The sequence below is a fragment of the Achroia grisella genome, unplaced genomic scaffold, assembly GCF_030625045.1.
Source record: "Achroia grisella isolate CSIRO2021 unplaced genomic scaffold, CSIRO_AGI_Agris_v1 utg2786, whole genome shotgun sequence".
Lineage (NCBI taxonomy): Eukaryota > Metazoa > Arthropoda > Insecta > Lepidoptera > Pyralidae > Achroia > Achroia grisella.
This window is the reverse complement of record NW_026712766.1, coordinates 2,448,796-2,462,001: the sequence shown is the minus strand read 5'-3', so window position 1 is coordinate 2,462,001 and position 13,206 is coordinate 2,448,796. Positions and strand designations below refer to the sequence as shown.

General features: G+C 39.4%; 1 protein-coding gene across 1 annotated transcript in view; it reads left to right on the top strand.

The window, feature by feature from the left end:
* The window catches only part of LOC131843148 (inositol 1,4,5-trisphosphate receptor), a 54,849-nt gene that overhangs the window by 40,171 nt on the left and 1,472 nt on the right, over positions 1–13,206 (top strand). The window contains exons 43-58 of the mRNA XM_059191757.1: positions 201–292; positions 838–967; positions 2,180–2,290; positions 2,893–3,035; positions 3,453–3,633; positions 4,306–4,535; positions 4,977–5,075; positions 5,383–5,520; positions 6,253–6,445; positions 7,068–7,190; positions 8,742–8,914; positions 9,301–9,465; positions 10,053–10,230; positions 10,875–11,125; positions 11,662–11,827; positions 12,432–12,592. Of these exons, the coding sequence (XP_059047740.1) occupies positions 201–292; positions 838–967; positions 2,180–2,290; positions 2,893–3,035; positions 3,453–3,633; positions 4,306–4,535; positions 4,977–5,075; positions 5,383–5,520; positions 6,253–6,445; positions 7,068–7,190; positions 8,742–8,914; positions 9,301–9,465; positions 10,053–10,230; positions 10,875–11,125; positions 11,662–11,827; positions 12,432–12,592 (2,534 nt within the window). The remainder of the gene's footprint in view (positions 1–200; positions 293–837; positions 968–2,179; positions 2,291–2,892; positions 3,036–3,452; positions 3,634–4,305; positions 4,536–4,976; positions 5,076–5,382; positions 5,521–6,252; positions 6,446–7,067; positions 7,191–8,741; positions 8,915–9,300; positions 9,466–10,052; positions 10,231–10,874; positions 11,126–11,661; positions 11,828–12,431; positions 12,593–13,206) is intronic.

Below are 13,206 nucleotides of genomic sequence, written 5' to 3'. Positions count from 1 at the left end.
CTAGTATCGTAGATGAATCATACCCAAAATATGCTTAAAACAAAACTATACCCAGCCAAAAGGCTTGGTAATTGGTTGGCAACCAGTGGTTATAGTATATAAATAGTTATAAGTCTATGCATTAAAAGTCCCATGTTATGTATTAAAAAATTACGGCGAAGAATGTATTTAAATTTCTACATAAATATTCTTTTTCGCAGGAATTGCACTCTTAGAAGGTGGCAACCCTATTATACAGCAGAGTATATTTACAAAGCTACAAAACGGAGAAATTTCACAAGCATTCCTCAAGGTAACGTTAACATTAAATTCTCAGTTGGTTACTTTTCTAGTACATTATTAATATAGTTAAACGTGATTTAACATGAATAATTTTATGGTAAATAAAATTATTTACCTCTCTCGACGTTTCGACTAGATCGCACTAGCCGTGGTCACGATCTGACTGGAGTACCAGCGAATATCTTTGTCGATAGGTGCCGACAGTTTATTTAACTTTGTAATATACATAGTTATACTTGTAATTACAATAAAGTATATGTGTTTCAAAGATGGTTGAAATAACGTTTTTCTTGATGGCAAACGTGCACTCTCGCCTATAAACATGAACAGTACCTCACATATTACAAAATAGACAATGACGTATTATTTCATTCGCTAAGATGGTTGCTTTGTCATGGAGACAAGTAATTGGGGAAAAGTATAAGAGAAAAGACAGAAACAGATGTGCAAAACAAAATTAACACGTCGCCAACAAAAGTTGTTGGTTATTCTAAAATAGTTAAATAAAAAAATGTTTATTATTATGTTTGCAATATATATGATGGTATTTTGTAGGTATTCTACGACAAGATGCGGGAGGCACAACAGGAGATAAGATCGCTAGCAGCGAGCAGCACGGCCGCCGCCAGCTCGGATAAACAACGTTCCAGTCACTCGGAGAAGCAGAAACAACCCTCTGTTGATGGTATAACTATGAAACAAACTTAACATTCCATAGACACACCGTGCGGGTGCCGGGTCCATCGTGTGGCAGAGAGGGAAACTGCGAGCAGTTCCCGGGACTTGTGACCCGGGTGTAGGTCTAAGGGGCGCCTTGTGATGCTCGTGTCTCTCTCTGCCCAGACTAATGTGGTAGAAGCCCGCTGGTACGTGTATCTAAACGTTCTATTATAGGCCAGTAGCAGTAGCAGTGTGACAGTACGTTGTCACAGCATATGCTGAGTATGGGCCACATTCTCAACTAATGATGTAACTATATGAATTCTAATATGTTGTAAAATTAATGTTATATATGTGTTATAATGAATAACTAATATTGGTAGCCAATAAAAGTATTTGTTTTTTTCAAACAAGCTGACGGTCGCTCAGATGGTAAGTGCCAACAGCAGTTGTATATATATATACTATCTGTGTCCGCGACTTAGTCTGCGTGTTATAGTGACCTTGACCAAAAAGAAGAAAATATTCAATAATCTAACCCAAAAAAGGCAAAGCAACATGTTTCATTGTTCTAGTTTCAAAAATTACAATTTTCCATACAAACTTTCATCTACTTTATTTTACACCTTTAAGGGTAACAATTTTACAAACTTAATGTCATATTTAATTATATTAAATGAACAGCCTAAAAAATAAACTTCAAGCTTGTAGCTTTAAAAATGACGATACTTCTACGATTTTTCTACTTATACAATCTTTCATTTCGCCTTTCAACCCTACTTTCGTATTAAAAAGTAGCCTATGTCCTTTTTTCTTTCTTTATTAATTACAGAAATCCCAAGAAAATCCCAAAAAAATTTTTACCGTTTTTATTTTGTACACAACACAACTTAATTTTACAGGATAGAATGATAATTTTATAACAACAGAATGACTACTACTAACTACTCTGGAATATTAATGTGGCATCGGTATTGTACAGTATTAAAATATTAATTTAAATAAAATACTATTATTTTAATATAGTAATAACAACGCTAATTAAATTAATTTTCATTATTAATTTGGCTGTTCCCGCCATTTTCTGACTCCGCAAATGCACAAAGTACGTTATAAACATTGAATGTTAATGTGGTGGACCACAATAAATTAAACCAAACACTATATTACTATAGTTATACAATAATAAAAAATAAATTATGTCTATTTTTATTTTATTTTTATATTTTGTGTTCAGGTCGTTCAACCCCGGGGCCGCTAGTTGTGGGCGAGGAGATGGATGAGGAAGTGACGAGCGCGTGCGGGTCCGCCGTCCACGCATACTCTGATATACACAGCATGTCACACGGTATAACATACAGATAAATATATACTCAATTGATATATAACTAACATCTAAATTACTTGTTTGGGTATTACAAAAATTAGTTAGAAATTTGAAGCACATAGATTAAAATTTTTGGTGCGAAATGAAGTAATTATTTTTTTCATTTCACGATAATTTGGAACGCATAGTGTCAAGTGTGGCCAATAAACCAACCAACCATAAAAAATTAGTTTTTATTTTCATTTATAATTATGAGAAGCCAGATGAAGAAAGATAGGATGACCATGAAGTCAGATCAGATAGTGTTCCATCATGGAGAATTCACCAGGAATTTATCACGACTACTTCCAGGGAAGGCCTGCGGGAAGATCGATCTGATGAAATTTGCCAGAATAGTTTTTAGGCAGAATTGTATAACCATTACTACCAATGGGGCCATAATTATTATAATACATATAACTAATACTTTATTAATGTCTAAAAAGAGAAATACCGTAATTTCATTAATCTTCATTCCAATTCGATGAAAATAGAGGCCTTTAAACTACCTAAACTACCTAATTAACTAAGTACCTGTTTATTTAAAATAAAAGTAATGAATTTCTGGCAACACCTTTTGCCAGGTACGACGGTGTTGGAAGAAATAATGGCTGAGAAGAAACGCGAAGCTGGCAACTCAGACGTTCTGCCCGCTAAAGTGTCCGTGATGCGACCCATACTCCGCTTCCTGCAGTTACTGTGCGAGAACCACAATCCTGACTTACAGGTATCTAGTTATTGAATCATTACATAGTACAAAACAAAGTCGCTATCGCTGTCTGTCTGTCCCTATGTATGCTTAAATCTTTAAAACTACGCAACGGATTTTGTAGCGGTTTTTTTAATAGATAGAGTGATTTAAGAGGAAGGTTCATATATATAATACATGTACAACCGTGCGAAGCCGGGGCGAGTAACTAGTATATTATAATAAGTAAAAAAATATGCGATCTGTAGAAACTGTTCCCGCTTGATATTTTTAGCCTATGTATTATTCTGATGTGTAAGCTATATGACTGTAAAGTTTCATCAAAACCCGTTCAGTACTTTTAGCGAGAAAGAGTAATAAGCATCCATCCATACTAACAAACTTTCGCATATATAATGTTAATAGATATTAATAAGATGTATATATTACTAACAGAATTTATTAAGGAACCAAAACAACAAATCCAACTACAACCTCGTGTCGGAGACGTTGATGTTCCTGGACTGCATCTGTGGGTCCACCACGGGCGGCCTGGGTCTGTTGGGCCTGTACATTAACGAGGGGAATGTGGCTCTCATCAACCAAACCCTGGAAACACTCACAGAGTATTGCCAAGGTATAGTATACTTCTAGAATCTTCTTTCTTTGTGAAAGCACTGAGAGAAGTTTATATGACTTGCTGAGACTTCCCATCTTAATTTAATATTATTCTCTGATGAACGAAAGGTATACCTAAAATAAATAGTTTTAGTATGTACATTGGCTAAACATAAAATATAACCTCAAATACAGTATTACTATAGTAGAAACCGGATATAACGACATTAAATTGACTACAAAGTGGGTATGTACGCTATAACCGGATGATCGTTATAAGCATATTTTAATTATTATATTGATTTAGTATGTACTCTGACATTCAGTCGTTCTACTGAAAATCTTAATCAAGCGTAACTGTGCCCCTCAAATAAAAATAACCCTGAATAGTTCAAATAACGTCAACCTCTAGGGCTAAGGTAAGCAGAGCTTGTTATGTGTACTAGACAACTAATATACATAGATATTTTTTTTTAATAATATAGAAAAACTCAGACCGATACAGACAATCGTACTCATGAAGATAAATGTTTGTACCGTGCGAGGAATAGAACCCACGACCATTAGAAGTAAATCGGTATTCTAAACCGTCCTCAAATATCTTAGTTCGATCTATAATAAAATCAAAGGTAGTACCACAGATAATATAATATGGTAGTACTCACAGAAATCACATTTGTTTTCCAAACAGGACCCTGTCACGAAAACCAGAACTGTATAGCAACGCACGAGAGCAACGGTCTCGATATAATAACAGCGTTGATACTCAACGATATTAATCCGCTGGGAAAGACGCGAATGGACTTAGTTCTAGAGTTGAAGAACAACGCCTCCAAGCTACTGCTGGCCATCATGGAGTCGCGGAACGACTCTGAGAACAACGCCGAGAGAATACTATATAATATGAATCCAAAGCAACTGGTGAGTTTGAATTAAAATCATTTTTGCTTTATTCTATCTATACCAATATTATAGAGGTAAAATTTGTATGTTTGTTTGTGCTGGGTAATCTCCGGTTGTGCTGATCCAATTACTGTTAAAAACGTATATTATCCTCAAGTGCTATAAGCTATATAACATCTCGCTACGACCAATAGGAGCGGAGCAGCAACGAAAAATGTTGCAAAAATATTTATTACTAACAATCCCTATCTTCCTATAAATAGAGTTTAGTGTTTAATACAAAATCTTGAAGACCTGTGAATTGTCAATAACTACTGGAAGCGACATTTGTTTATATATAATATATTTTAATATAATAATTATTAACTTTTGTACAATAACATTAATTTATAGGCAGTAACATGTGGTTGGGATGTGTATATTATATATTGACAACGATAGTTTATTTTTTATTTAAAGGTGGATGTTGCGTGCTCAGCGTTTCACCAGGAACATGCGATGGATGCGGATTCAGATTCGGAGGATGACGCCCCTGTGCAGGGCGTGTCACCTAAGGAGGTTAGAACAGAACATTACTAATTCAAATAAACTAATATTTAAGTACTTTGCAGTCGAAATAGGTGCTACCTCTGATAATTTATGTTTATGTAACATAGACTAATAGTTATATATAATAATAAATGTAACTGGGACCGTATTGACGATAGATGGGCCACTCTCTACATCCTGTGTCACTAACAGTTAAAATTATGAAGAGTTACTTGGACTAATATTATTTAAATAAAGACATATATTATATGCTACTTTGACGAAGTCACGGCTAATAGCCAGTAATAGGTAGTAACTGTAAGCGTGTTGGCGACAGGTGGGCCACAACATCTATATCCTGTGCCACCAGCTGGCCGCACACAACAAGGAGCTGGCGGCGCTAGTGCGAGCCTCCCCCACGGGACACAACGCACCCGCGCTGCAGTACTACCGCACGCACACCGCGCAGATTGAGGTACGATGTGATACTACTTGTGGCACCGCTCACGTAATCCTGGAGTGCGTAGCAGTGGCCACGCAACGAACACAAATCCTCGCAACGGTGAGGTCACTCCGTGAAGACACCAGGAGGCTTCTGCGCTTCTGGGAGGAGCTTGGCTGGCTACTTTAGTAGTCTCAACGGCTCATATGAGAGGTTAATTGCGAAGAATAGAGTCCATATAACATTACTTATGGCAGCACTCGAGCGGGCCTCCCCCGCCGGATGCAACAAGGTGAAGCTGTTAAGAATTAAAGACACAGCACAGCCAACAGCACTAGAATTGTGAACAAAAAATGGATCGGTGGTCTAGCAGCTTGCACACCGTTTCTGATGATAAGCTGTGTTCTAAGTCGCTCGAACGGTGTGAACATTTGTATTCATCGGTTTGTTTGTATCGATCTAGGTATTTTCTACGTATATTATGTATCTATTTACAAAAACTGTAATTTAAGTATTTATATCAGACGTTTAGTAACCATAAGACAAACTCTGCTTAGCTTGGGCTAGAGTTAAGCTAAAAAGAGCTTGTTCGTGCTGTGTAAATTCTACAGGGTTATTATTATTATTTTGCTATATGTTTTTTATTATGTTCTCTTTGATGAGGTGATAGACTTGTCTATTGTTATTAACTTGACTTGTATTATTGTTATTAATAATAATGAAACTATATGTGCCTTTAAAGTTTTAGTTCTCTGTTTTACGTAGATAGTACGAACGGACCGTAGTATGGAGCAAATAGTATTCCCAATTCCGGAGATCTGCGAGTACCTGCCCGCAGACAGTAAACACCGCGTGCTGCAAAGTGCCGAGCGTGACGACCAGGGTAGCAAGGTTGCCGATTTCTTTGCCAGACTAGATAACCTGTTCCATGAGATGAAATGGCAGAAAAAGTTGCGTGGTAAGTGTAGTCTCAAATTTGATGGTTGGTACATGTAGAGACAAAGTGTGACTGTGTGACACGGAGGTGGCAGTGAATCTTCTTTTGAATTTCGTGAAGTCACATTCAATAGCAAAAGTATGTAATTACCGCGATTTCATCCGCATGAAAATTATAGCCTACATGTTATTCTGATGTATAAGCTATATTACTGTATAGTTTCATCAAAATCCGTTCTGTAGTTTTTGCGTGAAAGAGTAACAAACATCTAATAAAAAAATATATGACGTTCCATCATGGATTGGGAAGTCTCGCAAATGTGACCAACGGTGTCAAAGACTGAAGAGGGGTCAAATAGAAATAATCTTTATTCGAATAAACTTAATATAAACACTTTTGAATAGTCAAATTTTTTTCATTCTTCGACTCATTCGGAACGCATCACAAGAAGAATGAGCAAGAAACTTGCGTGTTGCTCATTTAAACAAATGAAGAATTCGCGTTTTATCAATGGTCTATAATGAAGGTAGAAAAAATTTGTAAAATTGCAAGGTCATTTTTTATTTTATTTTATTTTTACAAATTAAACAGTGTTTATTAACATTTTAAATGCATTAGGTGTACTATCGATGTTCACCGACAGGTCAACCTTTCCTGTTCTGGGTGTCGTCCTACATGTCGCTGTGGAGCAATATATTATTCAATTTTGCCGTTCTAATCAACGTCATCGTGGCATTCTTCTATCCTTTTCAAGACGAGACTCCTAGTAAGTATTCTAAAATAGTTATTACTGACAACCGCTATATTCTCTATTTGTATATTTATTTTATCTGTATCTTAATTATAGTCTATTCATTCATTTTTTGTAATTTTAGAGAGGTGCATTGGTCGGGGAAGTGGTGTTGATGAAGAGATGACTGAAAATCGAGGGAAATCCTCGATTTTCAGTCATCTCTTTAGTTGTTGATACAACACGACTTCAATTTTTTCCTTCATATGCTTGATACAGCTGTGTTCCCTTCTCCTCATTCCTTCTATTTATCCTTAGATAATAATATTCATAAGTTCGTCGTGTCATATCAAGTGCTCCAACATTAAGTATGTGTCAGTAACTAGTGAAGAAAGAATTTATCTATCTATATATATGGCAGTGACATTTGAGGGCATTTGATGACGTTTTAATTTAAATGCATGAAAAGTACCTGTTTGTGTGTGCGCCCCCGGAGAGCTGGGCCAGCACCTGTCGCTGGTGGCGTGCTGCGTGGGTCACGTGGCCGCGCGCGGCCGTCTATAACACTATACAGGATGTTTGTTTGTGTGTGCGCCCCCGGAGAGCTGGGCCAGCACCTGTCGCTGGTGGCGTGGTGCGTGGGTCACGTGGCCGCGCGGCCGTCTATAACACTATACAGGATGTTTGTTTGTGTGTGCGCCCCCGGAGAGCTGGGCCAGCACCTGTCGCTGGTGGCGTGGTGCGTGGGTCACGTGGCCGCGCGGCCGTCTATAACACTATACAGGATGTTTGTTTGTGTGTGCGCCCCCGGAGAGCTGGGCCAGCACCTGTCGCTGGTGGCGTGGTGCGTGGGTCACGTGGCCGCGCGGCCGTCTATAACACTATACAGGATGTTTGTTTGTGTGTGCGCCCCCGGAGAGCTGGGCCAGCACCTGTCGCTGGTGGCGTGGTGCGTGGGTCACGTGGCCGCGCGGCCGTCTATAACACTATACAGGATGTTTGTTTGTGTGTGCGCCCCCGGAGAGCTGGGCCAGCACCTGTCGCTGGTGGCGTGGTGCGTGGGTCACGTGGCCGCGCGGCCGTCTATAACACTATACAGGATGTTTGTTTGTGTGTGCGCCCCCGGAGAGCTGGGCCAGCACCTGTCGCTGGTGGCGTGGTGCGTGGGTCACGTGGCCGCGCGGCCGTCTATAACACTATACAGGATGTTTGTTTGTGTGTGCGCCCCCGGAGAGCTGGGCCAGCACCTGTCGCTGGTGGCGTGGTGCGTGGGTCACGTGGCCGCGCGGCCGTCTATAACACTATACAGGATGTTTGTTTGTGTGTGCGCCCCCGGAGAGCTGGGCCAGCACCTGTCGCTGGTGGCCAGCACGCGGCCGTCGCTGGTTTGTGTGTGCGTGGTGTCGCTGGGGTGGGTGCACGTGGCCGCGCGGCCGTCTATAACACTATACAGGATGTTTGTTTGTGTGTGCGCCCCCGGAGAGCTGGGCCAGCACCTGTCGCTGGTGGCGTGGTGCGTGGGTCACGTGGCCGCGCGGCCGTCTATAACACTATACAGGATGTTTGTTTGTGTGTGCGCCCCCGGAGAGCTGGGCCAGCACCTGTCGCTGGTGGCGTGGTGCGTGTCGGCGGCGGCGGCGGCGCTGGTCACGTGGTTGCCGCGCCCCTCAGGAGTACGTGCGCTGCTCGCGAGCGCCATCGTGCGGCTCATCTTCTCGGCCGGACCAGAACCCACGCTCTGGTGTCTCGGCATGCTCACGGTAACTATACTCTTTTTTTTTATTTAAAGTCTTGTAACTTTATTTTTAAAGGTGTAATCTTGATATAAATTTATACTTTTACATAGTTGTTTTTTATTATATATCTACATACATGACTATATATTTAAAGATAATATATATATGTTGTATACTCCTGGATGTCTCAAATGACACTAATGGACTATAATGTACGATTTTTATATACTACTATACTGTATGATTAATTTTACTACTAAAAATGATAATAAGAAGTAAGATTATTAAGTAAGCCAGTCGGACTAGAACTGGTTGGTGTCCAACTCGAACCGCTGTCACAATTATTCTTAATGTATAGTATGTATAGTCTATGATTATGAAAATGTATAAAGTAATAATATATGTAACAGATAGTGGTGAAGGGGATCCACTTGGTGAGTATAATGGGCAACCAAGGCACACTGTCCAAGTCCACCCGGAACGTGCTCACGGACCCCGAGCTCCTCTACCACAGCGTCTACCTCATATTCTGCTTCCTCGGTATTTGCTGCCATCCATTCTTCTTTTCTGTTCTGGTGAGTCTCTATATTATATTATAATAGCCAACTATTATTCTCGGATTGAATAACTTTTTTAGATTGCTTTTTATAAGTACATAGATTATAGCCTCAGTCGGAAAGAGTAGTATATAACAGTCCGCAAAGATATGAAAATGCTCAAGGTAACGAACATGTTTTGTTCTACAACTTTCGTCTAAACAAGTGAATTCTGATCAAGAGATCAGAGGATAGAACTTTTGTTATATAAAAATACAATAACTATATACTAATACGTGAAGCATTAACTTTGTAGTACTTTTTACGAAGATTGCCCGGACATCACACAATCCGGGTAGGATTGTGAAATTTTGAACGCATAGATGTATATGTAATTTTTATGTATATAATAATTAATGTAGTATATACTGTATATAATGTTATATACTGTATCTATTTTGTTAATTATCAACTGACGTCAACCCGTGGTCAGTACGTTTGTAACAGCGTCGGAATATAGGGTGCTCTTAAATGATTATATGTTATTTTTTTGTTATTCATTTTGTAGTAAGTTATTCTATAAGCTAGTATGTATATTATGTATACAATTCTGTAATCTCCACCAGCTTCTAGACATCGTGTACCGTGAAGAGACTCTCCTGAACGTGATGCGATCAGTGACTCGCAACGGTCGGTCCATCCTGCTGACGGCAGTGCTGGCGCTGGTACTGGTGTACATGTTCTCCATCGTCGGGTACATGTTCTTCCGGGACCACTTCCTGGTCAGCGTGGACCGGCTTGATGGTATGTGCACTTAATGGCATTTTAAATGACAGACAAGTTGACGGCTCGCCCGTTGGAAAAGTATGTCGTATGACATGACTGCCTCTGTGATCCAGCGGTTTATAAATACAGTCTTTCTTCCGATGCTCGCGGGTTAGATTACTCACACAAACATTTGTAGTCATGAGTTTGTTTGCATTGGTTTGAGTTTATTATTTATATATAGTTATAAAAAAAAATTGTATTTTGTTTAGTACCCAGAGATATACATATATCCATGATTTTGCTTAGCTTGGGACAAGAGAATTGGTTATAACGGTAGCCTATCTCCAAAAATTATTTTTATCTTTATAAAATCTATTTTTGTTTTATGATGTGGTATTAAAAATAATACAAAATTATTTGTTTAAACAAATTTAAATTTACTATTTATTTATATATATTTAAAAAAAAATACATATCACCATAAATTATAACTCTTCTATTATCAGTTCGATTGTCCTGTTCGAATAGTGATAATTAATTCAACCTTTTCTGAGTCAACTTGTAAATACGAGTATTCACCCGTGGTCGAAAGGAGCGACCCTTATTTTTAATAACAATATTAATTTATATGGCAAAACAATGTTTGCCGGGTGAGGTAGTAATATAAACGTGGGGTGCAGATGATGACGACCCGCGCTTCGAGGAGAAGTGCCGCGACGACCCCGCCGCCAAGTACTCCGACGGCGGCGGTGGCGGTGGCGGTGGTGGTGGTGGAGGGTCGTGCTCGCGCGCGCCGCGGCTGGTGGCGGTGGGCGGCGAGCTGCGGGAGCGGTCGTGCGACTCGCTGGTGATGTGCATCGTGACCACGCTCAACCAGGGGCTGCGCAACGGCGGCGGCATCGGGGACATACTGCGCGCGCCCGCCAGCTTCGTACGTACTCGCACACACATCCACGCACGCGCGCACACACCTATAATATTATATTTTGAATAGACTGGCCCCCCTGGGCGCTAGTGGAAGATGAAGTCGAATAAGTTAGATGTGGCGGATCGACCACGGTGTTTTTAATATAGGCCGCGTGGACGACTTCCTGCACGCGGCCTCCAACTTTCTGCGTACACATACACACACACCTACCCCCCTCCCGCCCCACACACATACTCATACAACCCGCTACTTATATATTTTGAAATTCAATTTAGAATGTAAAATTATTATATTTTTATCTTTTTACGACGAAGCGGGGACCATGTCCTAAGGAAAGTATAAACATGAACCTGAATGAACGGAAAAGGAGGGGACGGCCGAAATAAGATGGATGGATTGTGTGAATATTGATATGGTTAAAGTAGTGTATGGTCAGATATGACGGTACATAGGGATCAGTGAAAGAAGTTATTATACTACGCCGACCCTAAATAGTGGGATAAAGGCAAAGCAATGATGATCGTAAACATGATATTCAGGAGCCGTTGTTCGTGGCCCGCGTGGTGTACGACCTGCTGTTCTTCTTCGTGGTGATAATCATCGTACTGAACCTCATTTTCGGTGTGATTATCGACACCTTCGCAGACCTGCGTAGCGAGAAGCAACAGAAGGAGCTGATACTGAAGAACACGTGTTTTATATGTGGTCAGTATAACTTAATAGACTACGCATGCGCTCTTCCATTAGTGAAATGTAGACAAAGATAACGAGAAAGACCGCAAGCGCCGCCAGCGAACGCATTACTGCGTTCTTCAATCGTGCGTGCTTTAGCAATTTTTTATTTATTTATTTATTTTATTCAAAAAATCCAGGGCTATTTACAAACATAGAATAAATAAAAGGAAAGAAATTTGACTTATAAGATTTCATAGATAGAAGCATAGTAGAAAATAAATTTACAGTACTAACACGAGAAGCGCCTATATGTATCATAAAGTATCAAAAATATATTAATTAAAATATTCTGAAACCCATAAAAACAAACATTTTTATATCGCGGATTTCTGACAATGGAGCTAAGACATAATGTACAATTATTGATAATTTATAAATGTTAAACGTGTTTTTGGAAAATAAAATCTTTAGGAAGAAAAATATTGTGAAACGACTTGAAACATAAAAAGAGTGATCAGTAAGTGATTTAATTAAACTAACAATAGTTTAATTAAATCACTTACGATTGCGTGCGTTGGCTTTCATGCCTACTGATGTTGTGATTTTTATAAAATAGCAATTTTGCGTGTAACAGGTTTGAACAGGTCAGCCTTCGACAACAAGACGGTCTCGTTCGAGGAGCACATAAAGAGCGAACACAACATGTGGCACTATCTGTACTTCATGGTGCTGGTGAGGGTGAAGGATCCCACGGAGTTCACAGGACCAGAGAGCTACGTGCACTCCATGATTAAGGTTAGTTATTTTTTTTTTTAATTTTTAATGGAATGGAAATTAAATGACACTGATTAAGAAATATTTTATCTTACTAAGACTATAAATGCGAAAGTTTGCGAGTATGGATAGATGGGATGGTTGTTATTCTTTCACGAAAAAAATATTGAATGGATTTTGATGAAACTACAGTAATATAGTTTTTTATACATCAGAATACAGACATAGGCTATAAATTTCATTCGGGCATGGCTAGAAAGAATATAAGAAAAATACTAGTGCGGTTTCTTGCCACTTCTTCGACTGAAGTGGTAAGCTGAACTGGATGGTAGAGTTAGTGACAAAATATTGTGACTGGCTTCAGAGTTCGAAAGCGGCTATATAACGATATGATTTTTGAGTTTTAAATAAGTGTTACTAAGTTAGAGTTTATCTCATGCAAACAGACAGGCGAGCCACCTGTTGGGAAGTGCAAACCATCACATATAGCTATATTCATGTACATGAATAGTACCACAGACAATCGCCTCGTGTGACGATCGTGGCACTCCTATAAGGCTTTACCATTTCTGTATGTGAATGCTGTTCGAGGAGAAACATTTTTTATATGATAAATCTTAATTTGCAGATACTTT